Source organism: Asterias amurensis, chromosome 6, assembly GCF_032118995.1.
Source record: "Asterias amurensis chromosome 6, ASM3211899v1".
In the NCBI taxonomy this organism is placed as follows: Eukaryota; Metazoa; Echinodermata; class Asteroidea; order Forcipulatida; family Asteriidae; genus Asterias; species Asterias amurensis.
Window position 1 is genome coordinate 11,279,417 of NC_092653.1, and position 27,959 is coordinate 11,307,375.

General features: G+C 37.3%; 1 protein-coding gene across 3 annotated transcripts in view; it reads right to left on the reverse strand.

Moving 5' to 3' along the window:
* LOC139938188 (tetratricopeptide repeat protein 28-like) overlaps window positions 1-27,959 on the reverse strand; it is an 88,459-nt gene that overhangs the window by 59,622 nt on the left and 878 nt on the right. For 2 of the 3 annotated variants that reach the window (XM_071933580.1, XM_071933582.1), the window contains exon 2: window positions 2,751-3,083. In XM_071933580.1, the coding sequence (XP_071789681.1) occupies window positions 2,751-3,083 (333 nt within the window). The remainder of the gene's footprint in view (window positions 1-2,750; window positions 3,084-27,959) is intronic. The other variant, XM_071933581.1, reaches the window with a different exon arrangement.

Genomic DNA, 27,959 nt, shown 5'->3' on the forward strand with positions numbered 1-27,959 from the left:
AGAGTTTGTTCTTATATCCTACTACTGCAAAGTAGATTTATCGGATTGTTTGGGAGACTTCTCAGTTCTGAAAAGAATTGTCCTGCTTTTTTACTACTACCTGGGCGGAAGGTAGAACATTGGCTTGGACTACTACTTTAGCTTATAGGATCGTTATTAACCGACTACCACAGAGTCAGTTCTAAGGTTTTAGGATGACTACGGGGAGCAGCCATCGATGCACGTGTGCTGTATATCTACAATGCACAAGAACATAGGATTAAAATATACCCACTGAATCACTGCTCAGAGTCAAGTCAGTGTACACAGCGTATATCAGGATTCTCCCCAGGATTTTTCAGGAGCCAAATACTTGCGTTATTCCGAAGCATAGTGAATTTGAAACAAGGTCTTCAGAATGTTTTCTACCTGGTGTTCACAATGTATCTTGGTTTTAAAAGCCCAACTGTGCAATGTTTTGTAAAACTAATAGCCCCATCAAATTTTAAAGTATGTTTTGTGTGCGTATCGGCCAGAATTAGCGTGTAACGGCATGCAACTTGTGCATATAATCACCAAGATACGCTAGTTTGTGCATATGAGGAGAAGCCTAGTTTCAAAGCTTGAGAATAAAGCTGAACCAGCCAACTGGGCACAGAATGTTGGTCTAACCAATGCTCCATGATCTAACCGACAGTACACCAAACTGAGAATACACACATGTAGGCCTACAATGTACCTGCTGTAACGTAAAGTAAGTTCCTGATGTTGTCATTTCATGTGTTCAGAGCTGTACAGTTACACATAGCCAAGTTGATTAAACTGACAACTCAATGCTAAAAGTACACATTCCTAGTCAATTCCAATAATAACCGTGAATAATGACTTGATTGTCCCAACACATTAAATATAACCTTTTACCGTGACTTTACCAATCCTCTCCATCACAATTAAAGAATAAAAAGCCATTCAAACCCCGCTGGAACAAAATTCCTCATTACAATCGGCTTAAGGACCCTTAATCTTGTTATTCCAAACTTCAACTGAGTCGGAATGAAATTGGAATGGAAGACATTTCTCCAGGAAGTATGTAGTAGCAGGATGATATAAAAAAAAAAAATGAGAAAAAAAACAAGGCTTGCTTCCCTTTCGCTAACAAAAAACCTGTTGAGTAAACAGGTTTGACGGATCGACCTATGCACGCCTGGTAAATACCCATTCAATTTGTCCGTTGAAGCTTTCTAAACGCCATTCTAAAAGCTTCTGGTCAGGCAAAGAAGAAGAAGACAAACAAATAAACCTCAGTCGTTTCTAACAATGACTTTCCAAAGCTGTTGAAGGTCATCGCAACATATCAAGGAAAACCTCCAAAACTTTTGGAGTTTCACTCGGCCCTGCTGGGACAATGGAAAGTTCTGATGAATTTGACTTTGAATGGTGGACCAAATAACTATCTTTATCAAGAGTTTAATGGATTGCTTTTTTGGTTCCCCTTCTCTCTCTTTTTTTTTCTTCAGAGATTTTCTATTACAATCAGAGACCATGATGGCAAGCACAGGTCTTGCACACACAAAAGTTCACAAGCCAAACACTGTATGAATTTCTATAAAGCACAGCATCACGGATTATGTATGCAAGAGTGCAACTCAGACGATCAAAGAGTCGTTGGGAAACGTGAATGCATTTTTTATTAAGGTCGCACCCTTCACAACAACATTGGTTTTATTCTCTCTTTGGTTTCTTTCTTTCTTTCTGTTTTTGCGCCAAGTTTCATGGTACATGAGTGCTACCTGAAGCAGCACACTGCCATTAGGTTTGGTGCCACTAAAACTGGTCATAAATTTCACAGCTATTGTAAGCAAGAATACACATCCATTAAGTTGTAAATATAATAAAAATCTGGCTCACAGATCCTCTCCACAAGATAAAAACAACACAATACAACTGGGTTTGTTGATGGCCTACACTGGGAACTAGAAACGTGTATGGTTGGTGTTTGAAGTCATTGTCGCATTACACTTGCAGTCACTTCTACTGCCAAACCTAATTAATTTGAAGTTGACAAGAGGAACCAAAAGTATGATATATTTAAAACAGGACCAAGTTTCCTCAGATGGTCTGGTCACTTACAATAATTCTGTTAGAGAAAAGAATTCTTACTTTACATGTACTACACAAGTAGAAAGTCCAATATCATTGAGTTGTTCTAAAGCAGAAAATATTGCTCAATAATTTTGTTTTCCGCTAAGCACAAATGAGAAGGATACCAGTCACAAAATGTACAAGTGACATGGTAGTTCGAATGGTAACCTTATTATGGTGAGCCTAATTTTGTTGTGCTGAGCTACTCTCTGTGCTTTTAAAAGCAGCTGTATGAAAGTGGGCCTGGTTCATACCAGGCCTGATACTTCACGGGGGCAACGGAGGCGATTGCCTCCGTTGCCCCTTGCCATTGCCTTGGTGCCCTTGAAATGCTCCAGTAGAAATTTACAATTTCCTCATAGGGTGCCCTTTGCCAAAGAGAAAATGCCTTGGTGCCCTTGCCCTTTCAAAAACGAAGCACACAGGCCTGTCATACTTCCTGCAAATGCGATACAAATTTTGACCTAACAGTTCACAGCGAACGTTTCGCAGGAGTTGACCACAAGGCAACTGTTGCGATTATTCGTTATTTGTGACATCAAAATTCGTATGTTCAAAGGTAGTATGAAACAGGCTTTACTAGCGAAGGTATAAAAAAAAGTATAAATAAAAAAGAAAGGCGAGCCTACCTTGGACCATTTGTCGTTGAGCTCTCTCGCTTTCGTAGCATCGTGTAACGCTTTCTCGTACTGTCTCAGCTTAATATGGGCAGCCGATCTATTGCTGTACAATATATGATTGGCGGGATCCAAGACCAACGCTTCAGTGTACAGTCGAATGGCTCGCTCAAAGTCTGAATTCTGGCAGGCCTCGTTGCTAAGGCGGACTTTTTCTTGGAAGAGCTTGCGCTTGTCCTCTAGGGGCATTTGAACTCCTCCTGAGGCATTGGTGGGATTAGAACCGGGGACTATTGGTTCTTTGGAATGTGCTGCATTGTCTTTGGTGTCTTTGAGAGGGGGCTTCTGTGTGATAAGAAAGGGTTAAGGTTAAACAATGGCCAGGGGAACAGTTAACAAATAAATTTTAATTACTGATAAATTAATTTGGCACAAAAGGGGAAAAATAAATTCTGTTTTGGAAAGTCGAGAACCTGAGACAATTCAAAATTACTTTAGGGAGTCATGGCTGAGCGGTAAAAAAATACATCGGCTTAAAGACACTGGACACTATAGGTAATTGTCAAAGACCAGTCTTCTCAATTGCTGTATCTCATTATATGCATGAAATAACAAACCTGTGAAAATTTGAGATCAATTGGTCGTCAAAGCTGCAAGATAATAATGAAAGAAAAAACAACCTTGTCACACGAAGTTGTATGCTCTCATATGCTTGATTTCGAGACCTCAAAATTCTAAATCTGAGGTCTCGAAATCAAATTCGAGGAAAATTACTTCTTTCTCGAAAACTACGTTACTTCAACCTCTCCCCATTACTCGTTACCAAGACAGGTTTTTATGCTAATAATTATTTTGAGTAATTACTAATAGTGTCCACTGCCTTTAAACAAGCAAGGAAAAGGTACAATCAACTTTTATTTGCTAAACTGAAACTGGGACAGTTTTCAGTCCAAACAGAAAGTACCTTTTTCTTGCTTTTTTTTTAATACCATCCTCTCATCCCCAACAAGCTGAAACCCCAGCAACAAACCAGGAATGGCTTAATCCCAATTTGCAATCTGAGCAGCCTTCTCAGACCAGCTCAGCCCGTTATATTTGCCAACATTACAAAACCTCCAATCCCCGCCAACACAACAACCGCTTAAAAAAAAACACAACTACATGTACAACACCCCCCCCCCCTCCAAAAGCATACAGTTTTCTATTGACACTACAACCACTGGTCATCACAGCATTCATGCCAAACTTAAAGGCACTGGACACTATTGGTAATTACTCAAAGTAATAATTGGCATAAAAGCTTGGTGAAACAAGCAATGGAGAGCTGTTGGTAGTATAAAACATTGTGAAAAACAACTTCTTCTGAAGTAACATAGTTTTTTTAGAAAGAGAGAAAGAGGTTATTTCTCACTAAAATTAAAAAAAAAACTTCAGACCTGACACTTTTAATTAGGCACATGAAAGCCAGTACACACAATTGTGCAACATGGGTTTTTTATTTTATTTTATCAATATTGCAATTTCAATGACCAATTGAGTCAAAATTTTCATAGATTTGTAGTTTTTATGCATTTGCTGGCAATACACCAAGTGAGAGTACTGGTCTTTACCAAATTACCAAAGGTGTTCATCGCTTTAAAAAGGGTCCCCAGTGGTGTCCATTCATTTCTACCTGCCTGTCATTCACAGCCAGTAAAGATGTTTGGGTGAGGGTGCTTAACTGTCCATGTTACGTAACAGAAGAAAAGACTCTTAAGAAAACCTCCTTTTCAAAAGGAGGACACAGCTCTATGGTTTGGAGGGATGTCTGCAGTTTACAAGAAAAGGCACTGAGCGTTTACATTTTCTTTTTTAGAAGGTTGAATTGAAACAAGGAAAGAGTTATTGTAATGGCTGGCTGAAGAGTTGTTGAACAAACTACTGCTTTAGTTGTTAGTGTTCATCTGTAAGACCCCCCCCCCAAGAAAAAAAGAGCAGAAAAAAAAATACAGTCTTCTTCAAGGTTGCAACTTGTAAATTATTGACAACTATAATACATCTTGGTGATTTGTTATGCAGGGCATTTGTAGGCATGTACAAGAAAGTAGGAAAAGAGCTACTGATAATCAATCTGAGTTCATCCTACGAGCATTTGACCACCTTGAAAAGATGGTCATGTCTTCCATTGAATGTCAACGTTCCCATTAAGAACATCGGTCAATCAATATTTTAAGTCGACTTTTGCTAACTTACATAGAAAGACTTTTGCTTGGGGGACGTTGTGTTTTTCTATGTTGTTTGTGTAACGGCTCACGACTCAACACAGCAACCTGTGCAATGGAGTGGCATGGGTTGTAAGTTGACCGTTCACTTAAAACGGTTCTTCAATTTGAAAAATATAAGGAGAGCTATTGACTGCTCTCCTTACCTTATTGAAGAGAGCTCTTTGCACGACTCAAAACAAAACTTAATACTTTGGTCTAAAAAGTGGCATAAAAACACAATAATTTTAAATGTTTTTAAATGTTTTGTGCAAAATGTTCACAGGATAAACAAGAATAAACACTTAGGGGGTTTTTTCAGTCTGAAAGGTGATTGCAAAGTTCATACTAGAACCATTTTCCAGTGAAATGTTTTCCTATGAAATGAAGTCACATTCAACAGAAAACTGTAGGCCCTACCTACCATTGCCTATCTTAAAAATGCAAGAGCTGATTTTGCTGAAAAATTGTGCATGGCTTTTCACTATTTCCTCCGGACTCACACAACAGACTTTAAACGCCAATTTTTACAGGTTTGCGGTTGATCACACACAAAAATGAACACTGTCCGCAACTATTTTTTCAGCTCTACCAGCCTGTAGGCGTCAACACCTGATGACTCAGCCATCATACTTGGTTTGCAAGATTGGATCAGCGAAGCGTTATTTTTGTTTGATCAAAGTAAATAAACGCCACATTGGTAATCATTTCCTGACCATGTAGGCCTACATCAAATTGTATGTTCTTAGCAATCTTTTTAAAATCACCTTTAAACTGTAAGTAAGGAGGGGAATTCAAAGTAAGAAGCTGGCAACATTTGCATGATCTTGCAATCAGGAATAATGTGTAAAATTTTCAGGAAGTTATTTTACATTCAACATAGTATGCATAACTTTATAATACATATAGATTTTTATTTTTTTAATTTTTTTAAAATAGATATTACAAAATTGAAGATTCCATAACAGGGGAGATTTTTGAATGTGTTCATCAGGGCAACATTGGTTTATTTTCAGGGAACTTTCGGCAGAATCACAGAGAGTTGGAAATGGCATCTCTGCCATGTCTACTTGCTTGATATACACAACCCTAATAGTACCAACAAAAGTATGCATCACTCTTCATCAGGTTTAGAGACCGCCGATTCAATTACATGGATGAAAAATTACTGAGAAAAATAACCAACCGGTTCTAGTACAGAAACCAATGACAGCCAGACTGACACCACCAGATTGGGACATTTCCCCAATGATAAATGTGTCAACCCAGAAAAACACTACCCAGTAGAAGACCTTGAAAACCTCACCCTACATGGGTCCATAGCACCAACACAGACCAACAGTGATTCTTGGCAGGTGTTTGACACTTACTCAAGGGAGTTTCTACATAATAAGTTAGACAAGGTTAACAACCCCAGAGATCTCTTAAATTCCACTTTGAAAAAATAAGGTTTTTTGTTTGCGTTTTGTGCAAAATGCAAACAAATCCTTATCCACACAAGTAGGCCCTATATTGGTGGAATGTATGTATCATTATACAAGTTTACTAGAACTTGAAAACAGAATTTGCTGTTGAAAGTTGCTTTCTAAGGTGCGGACATGAACAAATTCTTTGCATTTTCAGAACTTGAAACCTATAAATATGCAGGATGTTAAATTGGACTTCTTAACTGCAGCAACACAGTAACGAACTCTAATCTACTGTAAATTCATAATTATTTTTCATGTATTGTACTTGAATTTTGGGTGAACAACCAAAAATTTACAAAAGCAGAATCCTGCTTTTGTAAATTTTTTGACCATGTGGCCTCCGCACTAACATGCTGGTAGTTTATCTACCAAACTGAGTTACGTAACCCTGTATCGCAGTATCTCATTATGGAATATGACTTGACCAGTTCATATTCGCCAAGCTGACTCTGTTCTGATGTTAAAGATAGTTTTTAAATTTAAAGACTTAGGCCAAGGCTACTTGTTAAAAAATCAACATTGCTTTATAAATTTCATCATTTTTTGTTTTGAGTTGCACATACACATGTACTTAAAGCACCTGCATTATCGAATTGTTTTGTATATTGTCATTACTTTTAAAGTGTATCTAATTTTTCTACCTCCATGATCAAAGCATGCAAAAGAAACATTACATTTTCCTTTGTGCTGGTAACTCCTCCAGTCAGGCTACGTACATGTACATCGTCCCAGGGCTGTATGCTTCGTTTTTGAAAGGGCAAGGGCACCAAGGCAATTTCTCTTTGGCAAAGGGCACCCTATGAGGAAATTGTAAATTCCTACTGGAGCATTTTAAGGGCACCAAGGCAATGACAAGGGGCAACGAAGGCAATCGCCTTCGTTGCCTTCGTGAAGTATCAGGCCTGTCGTCCTGTAACCTCACTCATCAGCCAGACCAGCAAGCTTCTCTTTTTCAAATGTCCGTGTCACATTTTTAATGGTCCTCATCTTAAAATTATTTCCTTTCACAGATCACTAAATTATAATTACCCTTGTTGTAGTGGCGCTCAACTTGTAAATCAGCAGAGCAACAATGTAGAAAAAGCAGCACCAACACAGAGCTGTGTTGGTGTAGTCCTCATTAAATGAGACCCGAGGGAAGTTTTGAACGAAGCCAGATGTCTCATATCACAGTGGCAAATACTTGTCACACTGTAAAGTGTCGGCAGTATAATTTTGTGAGGAACTTGGCTTTGAAGTGATATTGAACAATTTCCAGAGAAAATACTCCTTTGAAGTATTTTGAAAGTAAAAATCATGTAGCCAGTTGGACCAGGCAGGATTCTTGGGCCAGTGCATGCAAATTGAGCCAAAACACCCCCCCAAAAATGTTTGAAAACTTGTTTTTTGTTTTTTGTTTTTTTTACTTCATAGATCTCCAGTAATAAGAACAATCTTAGAGATAAAACCCTTAACAGGGCAAAACATTTTTACAGATCATAGGCTTTGAAACCTTCGACAAACACCAAGTATGTGTAGCACTCATCTCCAAGGAAACCATTTTAATTCAGCCTGCTTGGACCAAAACTCCAAAAATTTGGGTCCAGAATTGCGCCGAGTTTTGAAAACATCCTGGTTGAAATCCTACATTGGATAAAAGCTGTTTACACCTTCATTTGGCCATCAGACCAGCTCCATGGGACAAAACTATTCATGTGTACATGTACATGTGTACATGTACATGTAATGATCACATTCTTACTGTCAACATAGATTAAACACTGACCACGAACAAAAACACTTCTTCAGATGTTGAGTTAACACCCAAAACCTCTTCTCACAACCAAATAACTCTAAAGAGATTATTCCTAACCGTACATGACACTTCTAAAAAATAACATCTAAGCTCCTTGCACGAAATCCCCGAAGCCCCAACGATTCCAAATCTTCCTCCCCAAAGGTTCGCCAATTATTCTCCACAGTTCGCCCAGTCAAAACTAGTTTATATAACTCCAGCGATCTGAGACTTAAGTATATTTTAAAACCGAAGGAGATGACAAGCGATATTAGAATACCACAGGGTGAAATCCTCAAACCTTTTAAAACTTTTAAGGGCAGTGCCACCGAAAAAATAATCCCCACCACAAAGTTTCCTGAAGGCAACAGTTCATGCAGAATAAACAGACAGCCCTTGGGGACCAGAGGTTGCAAAAAGGCCAACGCATTTTTTTTACAATCCTGCCTAGCGAAAAAGAAAAAAATCAACATTCTCGAGGGAACCACAGATTTGAGCTGAAAGTTAGAATCCCCTGCCTGTGTTACACTGCCAGCCAAAACATGCCGGCCTTTTGTGACAGCGCTGCTAAACTATTTCTGGTTGATTTCACATTGGCTGAACCATGGGCTGATCTAACATAATACATCAACCTAAGGATCAGCACCTATTATCATTGGTTATAGGGGAATAACATGCATACTTATTGAACTGTCTAGTACATGACAACTCTATAAAAGTCTCCCCCAAAAAAGGGAAAACATTATATCACACATAAATATTTTGCAGTTAGTGGGTCATTCATACAGGGTTTGCTTAGTGAAAATTTTAGCCAGCAGAACCACTTAAGTCTAGTATTTAGCATGTAAAAACGTATTAACCAGTTATGCTATGGTTTTGGTATAATATCATAACTGGTTAAGAGGATTTTACATGCTAAAATAATTTTGGTCTCATGAGACCAACATTATCTTATGACTTGTTTTACTCATTTCTCAAAAAATACACAACCTTAGTTAGTATTATTTTGCGGGAAGCTTTCCACTATCATTATCTTCAAACCCTGTAAGTTTAATGTAAATCTGTGGACATTTTGAAAAAGAACCCGAAGCCTTTAAGTCTAGTATGATTCTTTTAAAAAGTCTGCCAAAAAAAGAACTAGGAGTTTACACATTGGTTTGTCCTTAACAATTAACATTTTCAGTGGCTACAGCCACCAGGACCAGTAAGCTTACAAGCTCACAAGTCATTTCAATATTTCGTCAGCTTTTTTACACTAGTCCATACTTTTTCTGGCCATGTTTTACTGATAAGCTAGCCAGTTTGATTACCTTAGTTAGAGTGAAGTACAACTGGGCCTCAGTTGTTTTAACTTGCATAATATACCAACTTGTAAATTTGTGAAGTTTCAATACAATGAAAGTTTGGCGTAAAAAACAACCTCCAAAAACAGGGACTTTGTGTACTACATTATGCCGCCTTTCTTACTCTTAAATTTGTATTGTGTTCACGTGCTGAGATCCATGCAAGACCAGAGTTTGCCACTAAATCAGCTATCTGGTTGAATTATATGCAATAATCAAAAACTATAAATAAATAATGCTTCATAAAGCGTACACAAAAAGTAAAGTCATGATATTTGGTCCTTGAAAAAAAAAATAGAAATAAATTATTTGGATTACAATACAAGGGCCTACCTATGTACTTAGACGAAATTAAATGCTCTTTATCACAATTATTCCGATTTTTCCATGCGCAAACAAAATCAAAACTAGACTGAAGTAGGAAGAATTTCATGTCTGAAATTACTGTACCGTACAGTTTTACATTTAAGAACAGTCTGTTGTGTATGAATGTACGTTGCATTGCTGTTCATGTAGTGTGCAAAACAAATTGTACAACTATTCATCAAACAATGTATGTATACACGCATACCACCAAAACAACCTTCAACAATACAGTCTCAACCACCAAAGCATGCTTGGCTTTTTATCTAAAACCAGCAGGGCATCCACTTCAATCAATTTCAATAAATTTCAAAATAATTATGAAATTCATTCAAGTGGAATAATCTGGTTTTCTTGCTCGGAGTGTGGTCCGGGAAAAACAACATCTACTGCTCTGTAAAACCTTTTTACAAAATTAATGCTAGAATACATGTAACGGGAGACTTTTGGGAGCTTGGTCGCAGCAGACTTACCAGGTAAAATCCATTGTTCTTGGTAATGTGCCTACGCTCAGAACTACATAAACAATGGAAATTTACCTGGTAAGTCTGCTGCCACCTAGCGTTTCAAAGTCTCCCATTGAATGAACACTGGAAAAACATTTAACAATATATCGTCTGCTCAGAACAATATAAGGTCACTAATGGCAATTTCATAATTTATTTTTAATGATCAAATGTCATTAAATAAAAAATGCATACAATATGGATAAGTTTGACGAAGTAACTAAAATGTATTCACACATCCCCTGAGAGTTTGCCCAGATGCTTTGTTTTAGTGAGGGCAAGGGCACCAAGGTGTTTTCTTCTTGGTAAGGGCACCTCTACATATATGAGTCAGACAATTGTAAATTTTTCAAATGAAACATTTTAGGGGGCACCAAGACAATGAGTAGCGGCAACGGAGGCAGTTGCTGCCTCCGTGAAGTATCAGGCTTGAGTGACGCCAATGTATTCGTGTGTTGTACAGTGTCAGAGAGCCACAACATTGTGTAGAATGGATCGACGATACCAGACTTACATTGTTCACTGCAAGAGAGACGCCTAACCTGTAGCTTCAAGCAGTGAACTGAACACCTTGATGGATAAATTATGAGGTGACACATGAATGTCTGGAGCTATCAAAGTTCAAGGCACTCGTGAACAGCAGGACCCTGTAGGCTCAAATGGCTCAACAACAGGCCACTGTAGAATGTTCCATGTGAACTTGGCAGCAAGCTGTACAAACACGCAACATTGCTCCCACATGCCCACACTGATATCTGTAGTATATCATGTAAGGTATAATTTTACAAGCGGACATGTAGATGAAGGATGCTTGAGGTAAAATTGTGAACAAGTCCATAATATTCTTCTAGCTTAACTTCAAAATCAGGTGTGTCCTGACATGAAAATGGTGAAAATGGACCCCAGAAGTTTTCCATACTTGTGCTTATGTGACAACTAGCCCACTGGTATCAGTTAACTCATGGCACTGAGAAAAAAAATAGTGTACCATATTTTATGCCATACCACCATTTCAGTTATTACATAACTGAAAATCAATAACGAACACGTCAGCATTTTAAAACTATTAACCATTAAACACGACCAGCACAAAGAGTCGTGGTTCAAATTGACACTATTCAGGGAGTGATGGGTTTTGAGAGCAAGGCATTTTCTCCTTTATAAAGGGCACCCTATAAGGAAATTGTAAATTTCTACTGTAAGCATTTCAAGGGCACCAAGGCAATGACCAGGGGGCATGGAGGCAATCGCCTTTGTTTTCTCTGTGAAGAATCAGGCCTGAAAGGCAGATGTATCTGTATATGTACATATTCTCACATGTTTAAATTGGAGCTTATAATGCCAAAGGTAACGACTAGAATACCTTTTAAAGCTTAAAGGATCCATCCCCGGAAGACCTGCCTGTGTGGGAACAACTAATTATGAAGAATCACATGAACAAAAATGTCTAACGGCATGGCTCAAATTTTCTGTGGAAAGTCTACAAGACCACAGGGCTTGCTGCTCAAACTTACATGTATACTGTACCAGAAATTACAAAACCGGAATCAAAATGATAATAATTTTCTGAATGAACTTCACTGGTTTTTTCAACAAGCATGACAAGCAATATTAAAGACAAGAGCAGGATCTTTTTAGGCGCATTAAGTACACTTCATCAACCACTTCCAACTTTCAACAGAAATTCAGCTTCACAGTCAACATTTAATTGAATATAATTTTTGAGTATTAATCAACCGAAACACACTTAAGACTTGGTCTTAAGTTTACTGCTTGGACAAACAAACTACTGGCCTCACTCCTGTGGTCCAGTGTAAAATCCAAGCCCTGCTAGCCGGCTTATTCTGGTACTAACGGGTAGTACTTTACAACTGAGTTCTTTACAAATGTCTGTAGATGTCATTTTGAACTACAACATACTGGTGAGCCATGAGGTGTTACTGAATACTGACACTGACAGTGCGATCTTTCAAAAAACTACTCATATTGGTCTGCTTTAACAATTTCCACTAAACCTTAATCAGGGAAGATGTCACTCACTCAAGCCATCTGCAGGTATTTCATTTCCGTGTGTGATCTTTATGAGAGGGGGGGGGGGACACACCATTATTAGGCCTTGAACTTCATGGAGGGTACATGGAAAAGTGCATGATAGGCAGGGTCAGAGAGTAAAACATTGTGGTGCAAGATTGATTGATTGATGAAGAGGGTTGCAACAATATACATGAACAGTAGTACCGAACTCGAGCTCTGGTGCGTCTGTTCAGCAGAGTGTGGGTTCGAATCCCGGTCGTGACACTTGTGTCCCTGAGCAAGACATTTAACTATAACTGCTTCTTTCCACCCAGGGGTAAATGGGTACCTGTGAGGGCAGAGATGGTTCTTGTGATTGATTTAGCCGAGGGCACATATTAATGTCGCACAGGCTGCATTCTCCCCAACAGGGAGCTGAGATGGTTTAAGGAGTAATTTGAGGCCCAGTGACCACGGGGTAATAATGTAAAGCGCTTTGGGATGCCCTCCGAGTGTGAAAAGTGCTATATAAAAACGGGTTATTATTATATTAGTAGACAGCACAGTTTGGCCACCACAGCAGGCACTGGAGAGTCCATTTTTGCAGTGTTCTCATGGTAAAAAGCATTCGGTCAAAGCGCAGAGAAGGAGGAGGGAAGTTTTGTTTTTAAAAATGGCGGCCCGACACATTTTTAAAGACAACCAGCTGGGCTACTTTTCTGCCATTAATTTAAGTCATTATGATGAGTAGGTTTAACTCTGCATGGGAATGAGAAAACATAGTGGGGTAATTCTAGCAACACAAATTTAAAATGTATGTTTTTTTTGTCAGAAGCAATTTTATTGCTCATAACCTTCTGTTCCTTTGAAAAAAAATGTGCCTATAAAAGAAGGGCGTACAAAGATGGAGTCATATTCATGGAATGTTTTTACCAGCCTCTGTATTTAAAAAGCTGTGAAAACATCACACAAAACCCAAGTAAAGTAACAGGGATGGTCAAAATAAAATAAAACATACATAGTAAGTGCTGATAAAACAAAAACAAACTCAAAATGTCGATGGGTGCAGAGTACACCGGAACTCCTTCTAATGGGCGTACAAGCACTGGGCAATCCATCAGAATCATGGGTGCAAACTAACACCCGTCAACGACCTGTTGGATTACACAACAGGGTGGTTAACAATTAACCATTCTTGCACGGTTCTCAAGTGTATATGGGTTGTGTATTGAAGTAGCCATATCAACCTCAGAGTACATGTCTTACAAGCTTTGAACCTGCAAATCAAATATTTGATACCCAAACGTTACACCAGAGCAACGGGTGCTGATACTTTTTTTTAAATATCTCACTGAATGGGCTACAATGTAATCCATTCCTCATTGGAGCCACCCCCTTTATTTGGGGCACAGCATGTGAGCTTAAAATGTCTACTCTGATTAGAGTCAGAGTCATGAGGATAGGGGTTTATTTTCTGGATGGAATTTACAACTAGAGGCTACAAATTGTGGTTACATTTTCTCTCTTTTTATCCTCCATTTTCAAACTATTTAGGATTTCATAAAATAAAAAATAAAATCAAAAAATGCACTTTATTGTATTTTAAATTGCTATTTTCGAAAGTGATTTATTTCAATTTTGGACAATCCTTAGGCTGTTGTTTGTTTATGTGTTTCAATGTATTCATCTTGTATTGTCATTTTGGGGGTCTGATTTAATTAAAAGTCGTCTTTATACAGACTAAGGGGACTTTTAAAAACTGCATCCTGGACCCATACTTTGCAAGTTTGGCCAAGGAATGCTGACTTGATAGCTATTTGATGTTTGGTTTTTAAAGCTCTCCTGTGTGATCTTTGGTTATGTATGGTTTTATTTCAATGTGAATTTTCTTTAATTTTATTTATATTAAATATAATATATATACATGTATATATTATTATTATTATTATTATTATTATTATTATTATTATTATTATTATTATTATTATTATTATTATTATTATTATTATTATTATTATTATTATTATTATTATTATTATTATTATTATTATTATTATTATTATTATTATTATTATTATTATTATTATTATTATTATTATTATTATTATTATTATTATTATTATTATTATTATTATTATTATTTTTTTTTTTTTTTTTGGGGGGGGGGGGCACAGTAGCTGCAATCAGCTTGCTTGGCTGCAGCATGCATGGGGAGAACCATCAAATACAAAGTATGATAAGTCTGGGCATCTTTTTATAAACCTAGCACTGAGGGGTTTCACTGGTGTAAATGCGCCTTCTTGGACATGCACACCTTGAGCTGATTTGACAAAATGATTGCACATGTCCATTCTGATAATTTTGAAGATTGCAATAATTGTCATTTGACCAGAGATAAACATTGTGAGATGAAGCAGATCTTCAGCTTAAAGAGACGGGTGTTAAGCTTTGTCAGCCAAGCAAAACTGGTTGTCCATGGAGAGGGGGGGGGGGGGTCCATGTTGCATGTCATATAAGTTACTAATTGCAATAGGCACACTTCTTACAATACTTGCAATGTGCATGTTGTTACGATTCAGTCAGTACAACCTTCGTAATCATAGCCAATCCTATCTGATTCAAGACAACAGATCTTATTTTTTTATAATTATAACACGTACAATACACCATTGTGTAAACACTGCATACAGGATTCTGTTGAAATTATGACAAATTGGTTGCCACTGTCATAAAATGGGTGTTTTTGAAGTAAGTGTATCAACAGATGTTTCAAATCATCATCATACATACATTTGTACATGTACATGTACTTAGTATTACATGTACAAGCATACATGTAGTTTCCTAAAAGATGTGGGTAATATACTTGCGTAGACTCAGCGTGCGTTCAATGTGTAGGGCTGGCCTAATGTACATGTACAATGGTGAAGAGTATTACATCATTACAGTACACTAATGCTGTTGATTGATACAGACAAGCCTTTGTTTACATTGTACATTACAAACACTGTTAAACAATCATAATTACATGTAGGCCAGTTTGGACAATGATAAACGCTAATCTTACAATGCTGATTATTGACTTCACTATTGACCAAATCCACCTGACGTCATCATCACCAAGTACTCTCTTAAAGGCAGTGGACACTATTGGTAATTACTCAAAGTAATTATTAGCATAAAACCTTTCTTGATTACGAGTAATGGTGAGAGCTGGATAGTATATAACATTGTGAGAAACGGCTCCCTCTGAAGTATTATAGTTTTCGAGAAAGAAGTAAATTTCCAAGAATTTGATTTCGAGACCTCAGATTTAGAATTTGAGGTCTCGAAATCAAGCATCTGAAAGCACACAACTTTGTGTGACAAGGGTGTTTTTTCTTTCATTATTATCTCGCAACTTCGACGCCCAATTGAGCTCAAATTTTCACAGGTCTGTTATTTTATGCATATGTTAAGATACACCAACTGTGAAGACTGGTCTTTGACAATTACCAATAGTGTCCACTGTCTTTAAATTGGGAGTCAATTAGTCACTGTGTGTTGTAACAGTGTAGTGCCAATTTCAGGCAAAGCAGTGTTTAAAAATGATGTGCAATACATGTATTGACTCCAAAAAAATCTGAGCTTGGTTAGTACAGTCCCTATGTGTGACATGCGTACGTACAAGGGGTCAGTACGCAAGTCAATGGAAATTCACAGAAACCACATACCATTCTGATTCAACTTCCAATAGTAACCCAGGGCTCAAATTTCAAGAAAGAAGACAAACACTTATAATTTGCTTTATAGGTCTACATGATGTTGCAAAGAAACGACAAAAATAGTTGCCTTCAGTGTACATATAGGAAAGAAACCTTATAGAAGACTAACCGCCCCATTGAAAGTACAATTCACAAATGGAAACGCAACACAGAAGCCTGAAGTACAAACTATGTTTCATCTTACCTACATGTAATGATAGGAACCCAAAATGTCCCGAGCCCAAAGGTTCTGCTTACCAGAAGCAAATTATCTGCGCTCACAAAAGCTGGGAACTCTGTGCTTACTTGCATACAATATCAAGTGTGTTTCACATGTTAGCAGGGAGTTTTTGCTTTAACTGTGCACGTATTTAGTACTCCTTGTTACTGAGGGCATGCAGTTTTTGCTTTATAAAGCAAGCGCAGAAATTGGGATTTTGAGATTTTAAGCAAATAATGGTGATTGCCAGTGCAAATTTCAGCGGTAAGCAGAGCCATGAAATTGGGCCCTGTGGTAGATTTCACAAAAATCTACATGTAAAAGACTAGTCTTACATCCTAATGTAGGACTATCCTTAAATTGTTAATTAATACAACTCCTAAAGAGTCCAGCCGTCGATTTCACAAAACTCTTCCTAACTTAGGATTAATCTTAGGACTTGGGACGAGTCCCAACCCTGCACTGTAGCATGCAGACCTTCAGATTAATCTTAAGTTACGTAGGACGAGTTACTTGTCCTAACTTGAGATAAGACGAGTCCTAACTCTTTGTGGAATTGATGGCTGGGACTCTATCTTTGTCGTTTAGGCCTATCTTTGTGAAATTGACCCCTGGTAACCTTACCTACTGTATCCTTTTAATAACGTTTCGTTTCTCATAAGAATAAAACCATCTGTGGTGTCTGAAACCCTTCACGTCATGCTGTGTACTTCAACCAATACTGACAATATGAATGACAGGGTCACTGACCACCAAAGCAATACAAGACCAAAGTGTTAATGACACGTAACACATTTTGATGTTCACAATATTAATATAGGACAAAATTGCAAATAACTGACTTGTGTAGTACATTCCTCAACAGTTTCTTTCTAAAAATGACATGAGGATTCTTCCACAGGCTTCGTTGTACCATCCATGGTTGGTGGTAACAGAATATACAGTTCATGCTTACACTGCATTTGAACTTTCACATGTTCACAGAACAGCTGAATTGGTCTATTTTATAATTTACAGGGTTTGCCCCAGATATTTTCAAAATTGTGGGGAATTCTGGACCCAAATTTTGAACATTTCAAAAGCCCTAATATACTGTTCCCCAAAACGATCACAAGTCGAAACATTGTACAATATCTACATTTTTCAATTAAGGTGTTGGTAGCTAGTGAGGCAAGTGGAATTTTACATCAGACATGAGAAACGTGAGTATAATGAGAGCCTAGGATATTAAACCCATGTGGTGCATGTATCCATCTATTCCTCCAGAGCCTGGAGTGTGTGAGGTTTTTTTTGAACAACCAAAAGATGAGCAACAGCTTGACGACAGACAGAGGCAAGGGAGTTGGAGCGCAATGTGTGTTGCAATTGGTACAACAATAGATGGACCAAAATTCCACATGTTTTCAGCAAGGAAAACATGAATGAGAAACCTGCTATTAATACAGATCTTTAAAATTGAAGCAAAAAAATTGTTGAATGGTTTTTCACCAAATTTTGAAAAAGTCCTAGTAAAATCACAAAACACCTTGTTAGAAAAATCTTCTCATTTTAATTTTGTTTGGTCTTGTAAAAATAATTCTGGTTCAATGGAAATTTTGAGCTACAACGAAGTCTTGTGGATTTTCCCATGGAATTCGAGCCAAGTTGTGCCAAATGCTCCCAGAGATAATGGGCAAATTGGACAAAATGTTGAATGAACTTGATAAGGGACTTGATACATGTGAGCCTGCATAAGGGCAATTCCACGTCATGGACATTACGTTTTGAGACATTTTTAGAACTTTGTTGGTCAGTTAAACACACCAAGTAGCTTTGATTTATAGTTTTGTGTTTGATACTAGTATCTTGTGTCCTAGTAAGTCAAATGATACTATGTATTTGGAAAAAATCAAACTAATTAAGGAGTCAGAGCACAGCTAACGAGCGTCATGGACATTACGAAAAACGGAAGTGGGTTTTGGGTACAACACACTCAATTCCAAAACTCTGTGAAGTTAAAGTTCAAAATTTTTAGAATACCTTTTTATTTGCTAAACAGGGAAGTAGTTAACATGAACATTGATAATATTTTTAAGAAAACCTGTCAACTTTCTTGTTACACATCTTAATAGAGCGTCATGGACATTACATTTTGGGTTATTTTTAGCGTCATGGACATTACGTCAAACTTGTAAAATGATGCATCATGCTTTTACCCTGAATTTGTAAACCCATGCGCTGCCTTGCTCTTAATATGGGTTTTAAACTATAATGAATGTCCCTATCTTAATGTTTAACCTCTTCCAAACATTTTTAAGAACCAAACCTCCCCCAGAATCTCACTTAAACCCCACCCCTCGGTAAGTCCCCTTTTTGCACTTTCCGTCCACATCCAACCAGGCTGGCTTCTGCCTTGGAGTAGTTATGATAGACCAGAGATGTAGGTATACATGAAGTAACCTTTTTTTCTAATTATCTTTAACATAATTCCCTTTTATGTGTTTCTCACATGGTAATTGTTCATCTTGAGTAATATACTGAACATCTTGCGTCAACATTTTATGTAAATGGAAATTAAACATCAAAGGTTTCTGTAATTTTCAAAGTTGATCTGGATACTGCTATGTTCAAGACTGGGTGAACAACTTCCAGAAGATCAGTTAAAATGAGTTGGGAGGACTTCTTGGGAGGAACAGGTCAAACGTAGATGCTTTCTTAGTTTTCCAAATACGAGACAGTCATTGAGGTCATCCTCTACACGTTCCACCTAGATTGACCTGCAAAACAAGAACAGAGAACAACAAATGAAGGAAAGATTGGCTGCATGGGGCTTTGTTTATCACAATCATGTTTCCATGGTTTGTCTTGTTTTCTCTCTATACTTCTTCTGCCTCTGTACTCAAGTCTTAGCCATTCTGAAATTATGTAAAAATAAAAAATTACTTTATGTATGACGTCTTTGTATCCAAGCTATCCGTAGATGTGTACAAATCTGCACTACGCCTAGGCCTTGAGAAATCTTCTTTGATGATAAAGTCTGTTTATAATGTCCTACATTCATCTAAACATGTCTCACCAACAGTTCACATACATTTCAATGTCACTAGAATGTTTTTAGGAAAGAACAGTTCCATGAGAAAACTCACCTGAAAATCTCGGAATTGAGCTGTCAGTTTGTAGAATCTGTGCACGAATGTTGCCACTAAACGCGCTGCTAAAAAAGAGCTTGAAGTAAATTTCTGATGAGGTGTATGACAAATGTTCTCTTTGACTAGTCCAGGTTTACCTACAGTAGGTCCAATTGATAAATTGTAGCATTTACCTTCAAAAAGGTAAGTTTCATGTGACATGTAATGTCCATGACGTAATGTCCATGACGCTAAATGTAATGTCCATGACGCTCGTTAGCACAGTTGTAATTAATTTTTTATTAATTTTCTTGCATTTTAGGATTAGCCCCTAAAAACTAGCTTTGCGTATGAAGTCTCATGAAAATATCTCTTACTGGCTTTAAAATATAAAACTAAACACCATGCAATGTCATGGACATTACATTTCATAATTGGTAATTAAGGGCTAATTAAAACGAGTGGCAGCACCTTGTGAATAAATTGACAATGAAGTTTCTTTAAAATTGTGAATACTTACCACCAGTTATATGTTTTAAGCCAAGAATAATTGAAATATCATCTAAAATGTAACCAGGAGGGCATTTTAGACAATTGTGCCAAACGTTTCCCAAAAATCATGAATTTGACTCAAAAAAAACTTTTTTAATAAACGATAAAAAACATGGAAAACCAAGGGGAAAAAATGAAACAAACATAGATTTGAAATCACTAGGTATCACTCTTTCTTGCTACTTTAAATTTAAATCCACAAATTTGACTTCAATTTTTTGGGCCGAGGACACTTTTTGGTGGAATTGCCCATAAATGACTTTGCCAGATGTACAGAAAATAAATAAAAATACTGAATTACAACCAGTTGTCAAAACTAGTCAATCGCAATCGATCGGTGATCGCTTATAGTTTCATTCCATATCTCGATAAAGGTGTACACTACATGAAGGATTAAATGTTGATGTTGACTATTCCTGACAGTGACAGTGCAATCTAATGTTGTCATCCGAGTGACTAACTGACATGGACACTAGACAGCGTTTTTGTTTTTATTGGTGCCTTGATATTCATCATGTGCTTAAAAGCTGAATGTTGAACAATTTCTTTTTTGAACAGATTGTTCCTTTTCCATTTTCAGTCTAAAATCCCTCAATTTTGCTGGGGTCATTATTTTGTTTTATTTTGTTCCACTTTTAACAACACAACTAACGCCAATAACAAGATGAATAGGAAACGAGAAGAAATGTTCAGGGAAAAAAACAAAGAGAGAAACCCCACGCAATCAGGTAGGGACTGAAAACCCATTCCACATGCAAGGCTCCAGTCAGAGACAGGATTCGAACCAGGGGCCCCACAATAGAAAAAAAGGCAGGGAAAGAAACCACTTAAAGCCAACCTGATCCCCAATCGATGAATAAACCAACAATGACCAATGAACCAAACTTTTTACCAATAAATAAATAAACATCAACACACGACATTAGAAACCATCAAAACAAACAATAGAACAACAAATATTAATCAATATCGCCATTCTTCAAATCAATCAATAGAAATAACATCTGGCATGAGCTGACAATTGGGCTGGTCTACAGGTGTTGAAGCTTCATTAATCTGTACACAGCCAACTGAAAATAACAAGTACGTACGTTGATTAATTACTAGGAAGTTTCTTGACCTTGGACACACTAGGGGGTTCACTCCATGACATTGCCAACATATAAAGTGCCCTTGTTACTGTAATGACTGAAACTAACTAATCAAGTGGTAATCGGAAAAAAAGTTGACACATGGCTCATACAAAACAATACTGTGTCACACTTGGCCTAATCTTCGCTACATGTAGTTCCGTCTTCACAGCAGCAAGCGATTTCACAAAACCCTAGGATTAATCCTATCTCGAGTTAGGATGAACAACACCCGTCCTAACTTAGGATGGGTTTAATGCGTTCTGATGTCTCTGGAGATGTTATTTAGATCGTCCTAAAAGTCCTAAGATTAATCCCAAGTTACGAAGAGTTTGGTGAAATTGACAGCTGGTGTACAAATGTACAGTACGTATGAACATTGTCTTTTAAAGAGTGTGAAATTTTACCATAAAAAAAACTATTTCAAGGCATGATGTTTGGCCTTGGGAAAAAAACATAGGCAAAATTGATTGATTAGGCTACAGCTTACAATGACAGGATTTCAAAGATTCTCCTTGAACTCCAAGATTTTACAAATAGATTTTGATAGACCTTTGCAAAATTAAAGGAACACACTGCCTCGGATTGGTCGAGTTAGTCTTTGAAAAGCGTTTGTAACCGTTCGTTATAAAATGCATCTGGGTAGAAAGATTTTGTAAAAGTAGTTCCACAATGATCCACACAAACATGCCTCGAAACTGCACGGTTTTCCTTCTACCTCGTCGACTAACACGATCGGCCATTTATGAGAGTCAAATTTTTGACTCCCATAAATGGATCATTGTATTCTACTTTTACAACACCTTTCTACCCATGCATTTTATAACAAACAGTTACAAACGCTTTTCAAAGACCAACTCGACCTATCCAACGCAAAGTGTTCCTTTAAATAGAGGCATGAGGATGTCTGGATGATGACAGAAACATTGGGTCTTCAGAGCACTGTGCTAGGAGGGTTGGGTCTCTACATGTAGGGACAATTGCAGACCACAATGTGGTTAATGTGGCATCTCACAAGAAATGCAGACAGTCCCATGGGACTTCTTGAGGAATGCTTCAAGACAGGATTATGCTATACTTGGAAAACCTTTGGATTTGAAGACAAAGGGTGACATCACTGTATTTAAAAAACAAGTCTGAATCATCATTACTATGCAGTTACCAAAAAAATTGACAGTCATTAGGCTATACAATTTTTTTTTTTTCAACAACAGCAGTCACTGTGTTTATTCAACACCTCATATATATTTATTGCACATTGCAAACCAAAGTGAAAGAATGGCATACATGTACAATTGGAAAGGAATGGACAGTCCAACCCTTTTCTTCCAAAGGATTCTTATGTTGCCCAGTTGAAAAGGAAAACAAGAGCAGTTGCCTAAATGTATTTCTACATTCCTTGCCTCCCATTTGGAATCAGCCATTGCTAAAGATTTAAATAGTGCATGGTTCACAATATCATGACTTGCTTATTCACATGGAAGTTTAAACAGGTGACCGCTTAGAAATGAATTCCTCAGAGACGGGAAAACGCCCACCCATAATTCTGAAAGAAAGTGTACCACACCATTGGACAGTTACATACAGTACATATTGTACCAAGCTTTGCCCGTCTGTCTGGAGGTTGAGCTATACACATAATATTATGCTTGACATGTGACTTCCCAACATCATCTTTGGTCTGGGTGATGCAACTTGAGTGTTTACTTTTGACCAATCAAGAAAACTGTACCAGACAACTTGAAAATATGGCTTATTGGTGAACAATCCAGAACAGGCCAAGAAATACTTCATCATCATCATCATCAAGTCGAAAGGATGCAACACATCAAGATCTCCCATGGCTCTCCTGATCTCAGCTGTACATCTAAAGTTTACTCAAAGGAGCATGATGCAACTGGTCCACGTACTATGAAGGTTAGCGTCTGTCCACCTAAGAGGCTACTGGTTGCCCTAGTCTTGGCTTTTGTGCCCCTCCATCACATAAGATTCCCGTAGACTTTCAAGTTTTTTATTTGAAAATCCCTTTGCAAAACGAAACTCGCCTCGTCCATCCAAAGATGAAATCCCTGGGCTGAAATGTACCAGTCCTCTAGAGCCCATTTTGGCTGCACTGAATAACTGCATACCAGGTCAAGTAGAGTCTACAAACAAGTACGTCACCTTCAACTCCAAATGCACACCAAACACTTTTTCAAGTGAATAAACGACTTCAGATCCAAGTTGTCAATTATTATCATCAATTTTAATTGTCAACGGGTTATTTATGTTATTAGTGTATCCTTGAGACTGGAAAACACACCTCTTTTTGACCCAGACAAAAACCTTGTAAATACAGTTTTGTGATTTCAGCGAGTCTAATGATGATTGTAGTATTTGTGCGTTAGTTGCGGTTTAACGGGATATGTATTGAACAAAATGAATAAAATGTAGAATATGAAATTACCTTGGGAAAATAATTCTCAATAAGGTTACAGTGTGATGAAAGATCATACACAGCGCATTTGTAAAGATGGGCAACGTTCTGGAAGGGCAGTAATTTCATTAAAATGGTGTGCATTCATGTAGTTCTTGGAATATTTGAGTAGTGGATTTAATCATCCATAGATTTATTGTGATAATGTTTCTTTAAATGCCTACTTTTAAATTGTTTACGTTCGATGTATAATGATGAAAAAAATATAAAACATTATTTAATTATGGAATTTCTCATAATGGAACATTTTTTTACAAGCGCCTGGAGTGCTCAATGAAAGGTGGTGTATTCAAAGACAAGCACTAAAGTCTCAAAAATTGTGAGATCTAGTGTATAATTTGTTGTTTATATGGTGGTACACTAGCGCATTGGCTGCGTATTGGTCTACGTCATGCACTGCACACTCATTTTGAAAGTTATGGAACATTTTCTGGTTAAAGGGTACATGTATGTACTTTTTCCTATAAAAAAACACAATGGCCACAGATTTACATTCAACTTAAACAGTTTGAAGATTATGATAGTAGAAAGCTTCCCTTGAAATTTTACTTACTGAGGTGCTGTAGTTTTTGAGAAATGAGTAAAAGTAATAATTTTCGTCTCAGTTTTAGCATGTAAAACAAATTAACCAGTTTTGCTATGGTTTTGGTATAATATCATAACTGGTTTAGGGGATTTTACATGCTAAAATATGTTTGTGACTTGTTTTACTCATTTCTCAAAAACTACACAACCTTAGTTAGTAATATTTGAAGGGAAGCTTTCCACTATCATTATCTTCAAACCCTGTAAGTTTTATGTAAATCTGTGGACATTTTGAAAAAGTACCCGAATCCTTTAATTTCCAATTGTAACATTGGTGCTCAACAGTACAAATCCTATAAAAACTTACAAATTACCAAATAAAAAAAAGAGTACATCTCAAGGACGTCAGACATAAAGTTGCATTTGGACTATTTTTGGTCTCTCCATTCCAAGTACTTAAAAAAGGAAGATGGCAGTAGGTCCCCTTATCCTTTGTTGATCCTACACACACAGTAAACCGTGCAGGGTTAAAACCAGGCAAGGCTACCCATCAACAGTGGCCGTCCGCTCCCGTTGTTAGAAAGTCTTTTCACTTGCGAAATATTGATACAACAAAAAAACCGGTACCACTGTGGCCCGGCCTGAAGGCGGATTATACCCACGGGACAATAAGCCGACTATTGCCAAACAAAGCCCCCCCAACGGTTATTTGGAGGACAACAATTGCGCTGGCCCCCATCTCCTTATCCCACCGCATGAGACTTTGTGGACAATTACAATGATAGCTGTCAGGGAATACACGCAACGGCTTGGAAAACAGTGAAGAGGCTCGTCTTTTGTGAAGACGCCAAAGAAAACGAGGGTTTTAAAAGACTAGGCTGGGATGTTAAGGAATGTTTGGGGTTTGAAACAAAGATATTAAGGGATTGTGGTGATCTTGTTTGGGCCAGGGGACTTTTAATCTGATAGAATTTAGCAATAATTGATTTTTGTTGCAGTCTCTCTCAGCTTAGTTAGATAAAGTTGCTTTTAAGTAGTTCTATGGTATGGGATGGTAAGAATGGCATACTTGACCATACGTAACTCAAGTAGAGGTTTAACACCGCATGGCTTCTGCTTTTTACTAAGATTCACACAAAACATGAGGAAACATAATCTTTGGTGGTTGGTAAACAATTCTGCTAACTGGGGCCTGGTCTTGGGAAGTCAACGATAATGAGTTTGATCCTAATTCACAATTGAAACCTTGGTACTATTATAAGGTTCAACAGGTAACGCAGTATACGCAGCCGGCAGACTACATTACACATGTACTGACATACACCTTTTGTACATAGTATGAACTAGTGCAAATAGACTCATTCCACACCACAAAAGTATGACAATAGAACCTTTGAGTAAAAACTATCAACCGTTGAAAGTAGAGTAAGACTTCTGTACTTTCTATGTGCCTTAGAAGTAACTTAGGTGAAAATAATTGGGGACGAATGTTGACATCTGCACACTCATGAGGTCACGTTTCAATACCTCAAAACTTTCTTTGACTTGAAAAAAGGAGAGCACATTTTATCAAACTTAGGAAGTGAAGTTTGCTACATAAAACAGACGTGCAACTTTCTACCATGTATTAAATAGCAAAAATTGGAAATGGCAGATCACACTTTAAGTGTCAAAAACACTGTACGAAAGTTAAAACTTTTGTACAGCGTTTTTCAGTTTGTCTATGGCACTGAAAAGAAAAAGAGGAAATCAGTTGATCAGCTGAAAAGATCTATGAGATGCCTGATGGCAGGGGATGCAAACTACTGTCAGACTTTTGAGAACAGGAGACCAGTAGGCTTCAAGTTTTTACACTTCAAGGTGTTTGTAGTTAGAATATGATCTCAAATTTAATGCCCTTGAAACTAAATGGAAATAAAAATTTCCCTAACTTCTTACTTCTTATTTCTGTGGGATTTCTAAAGATTTTTTAATGGATGCTGGACTTTATTTCCCCTTCTTAATAATGTGTTCCTCTATTCTTAGGGAATTAGCAGCTAAAAGTAACCTTTACAAAATTAAGTCTTGAAAGCAAACATCGATCGCATGGCCAGACTCTCAAGCACTAAATTACCATAGGAACTAAAAATAAATGATGTTCAGCGAGAAGCACTATTACAAATTGTTACATTTTACAAGTAAAGGGCCTCTTTCTATCTCTATAAATTATGTCAACCTTTCTGACAAGGTCTGAATTTTATTTGACCTTGTCCTTAATCTAGGTAGATAAAGTATAGCAGCCAGATAAAATAGTTTTTTTTGTCAACTAACTAAACTTGTTCAATGGTGGTTTAAAGCCATTGGACCCTTTCGGTACAGAAAAAAAAAAAAGTTCACAGATTTACAAATAACTTACAGGGTTTACAGAAGGTAGTGGTGAAATACTTCTCTTGAAATATTAGTCCATGAAATGGTTTACTTTTTGAGAAAACAGTAAAACAATATCAATTCTCGTTAACGAGAATTACGGATTTATTTTAAGCACATGTCATGACACGGCGAAACGCGTGGATACAAGGGTGGGTTTTCCCGTTATTTTCTCCCGACTCCGATGACCGATTGAGCCTAAATTTTCACAGGTTTGTTATTTGATATAGAAGTTGTGATACACGAAGTGTGGGCCTTTGACAATACTGTTTACCAAAAGTGTCCAATGGCTTTAAGAAAAAAACAAGAAATTACACCATTTACATTTACTTTGCCATGGTCAAGACAGAACTGCAATGCTTTTACACATTATACACACGAATTAATACGCACATTTTTCTTCAAACAAAACATTGTACAAGTTTTTTTTAATTCTCAAGAATGCGTGCGAAACTTGCAAGATTTGTTGACAACCGGGGATATGAAAAGTGTATTCTTCTATCAATGATAACTGTAAAACTTTTAATGCCAAAGTTGCAGCGAAGTTTGTTTTGGAGAATGTGTGATTTATTCTGTTTGTGAGTCAAATTACTATTATCAAGGAACACTTGGTGAACGCATGGTTATAAATAAACTCTTGACTGTAAACTAGAAATTAACAAACAAACTGGTACTTACACCAATTAGTCACAGTGCTAAACACCAATGTAGGCAAAGATTCATAACTTGGTTTTGGAAAATTTAGAATAGTGTCCTACTAATTTTTGTAGTACCTTTGTTAAAACACAGGTAACTACCTTACAACTATTGCGCAATTAAATGGAAACTGCTGTTTTGAGAAATTCACACCAATCACAACACAAATATGTTTAGACAAGCAGGCCTTGGGCCCTTGGCAGTTTGAATATTTTTTTAGGCTTGCAACTGTAGGTTGTTGTTTAAAAAGCACTTTCATGGTTTATGCGGCATTGTTTTTGAGGTGCAGATTATTGTGAATTTTGAACACGCCTTGTCGCCTGGGACTCGGCACTAGAACTTCTAGAATCTAGTTGCGATAACGTAACCCTCCTCCAGCCGTCGGGAGTAGGGTTACATTATCGCAACTAAAGAACTTCACGCATGCCTCTGGAAAGTGCGTGGAAGTTCCAGCACCAGTTGCAGACGGCAATGCGTAACCATGAAAGTGTGCTTGGAAACCACACATTTCCAGCCTAAATTACTCAACCAAAACAAGTTGGAAACACTCCGGTTTAGTTTGAATTACATTTGTGTATACTTCTAGAAACTATAAGGCTACAGGGGAGCTTTATAGTTTCTAGAAGTAATTTGTGTAGATACTTTCTCCACAGTCATG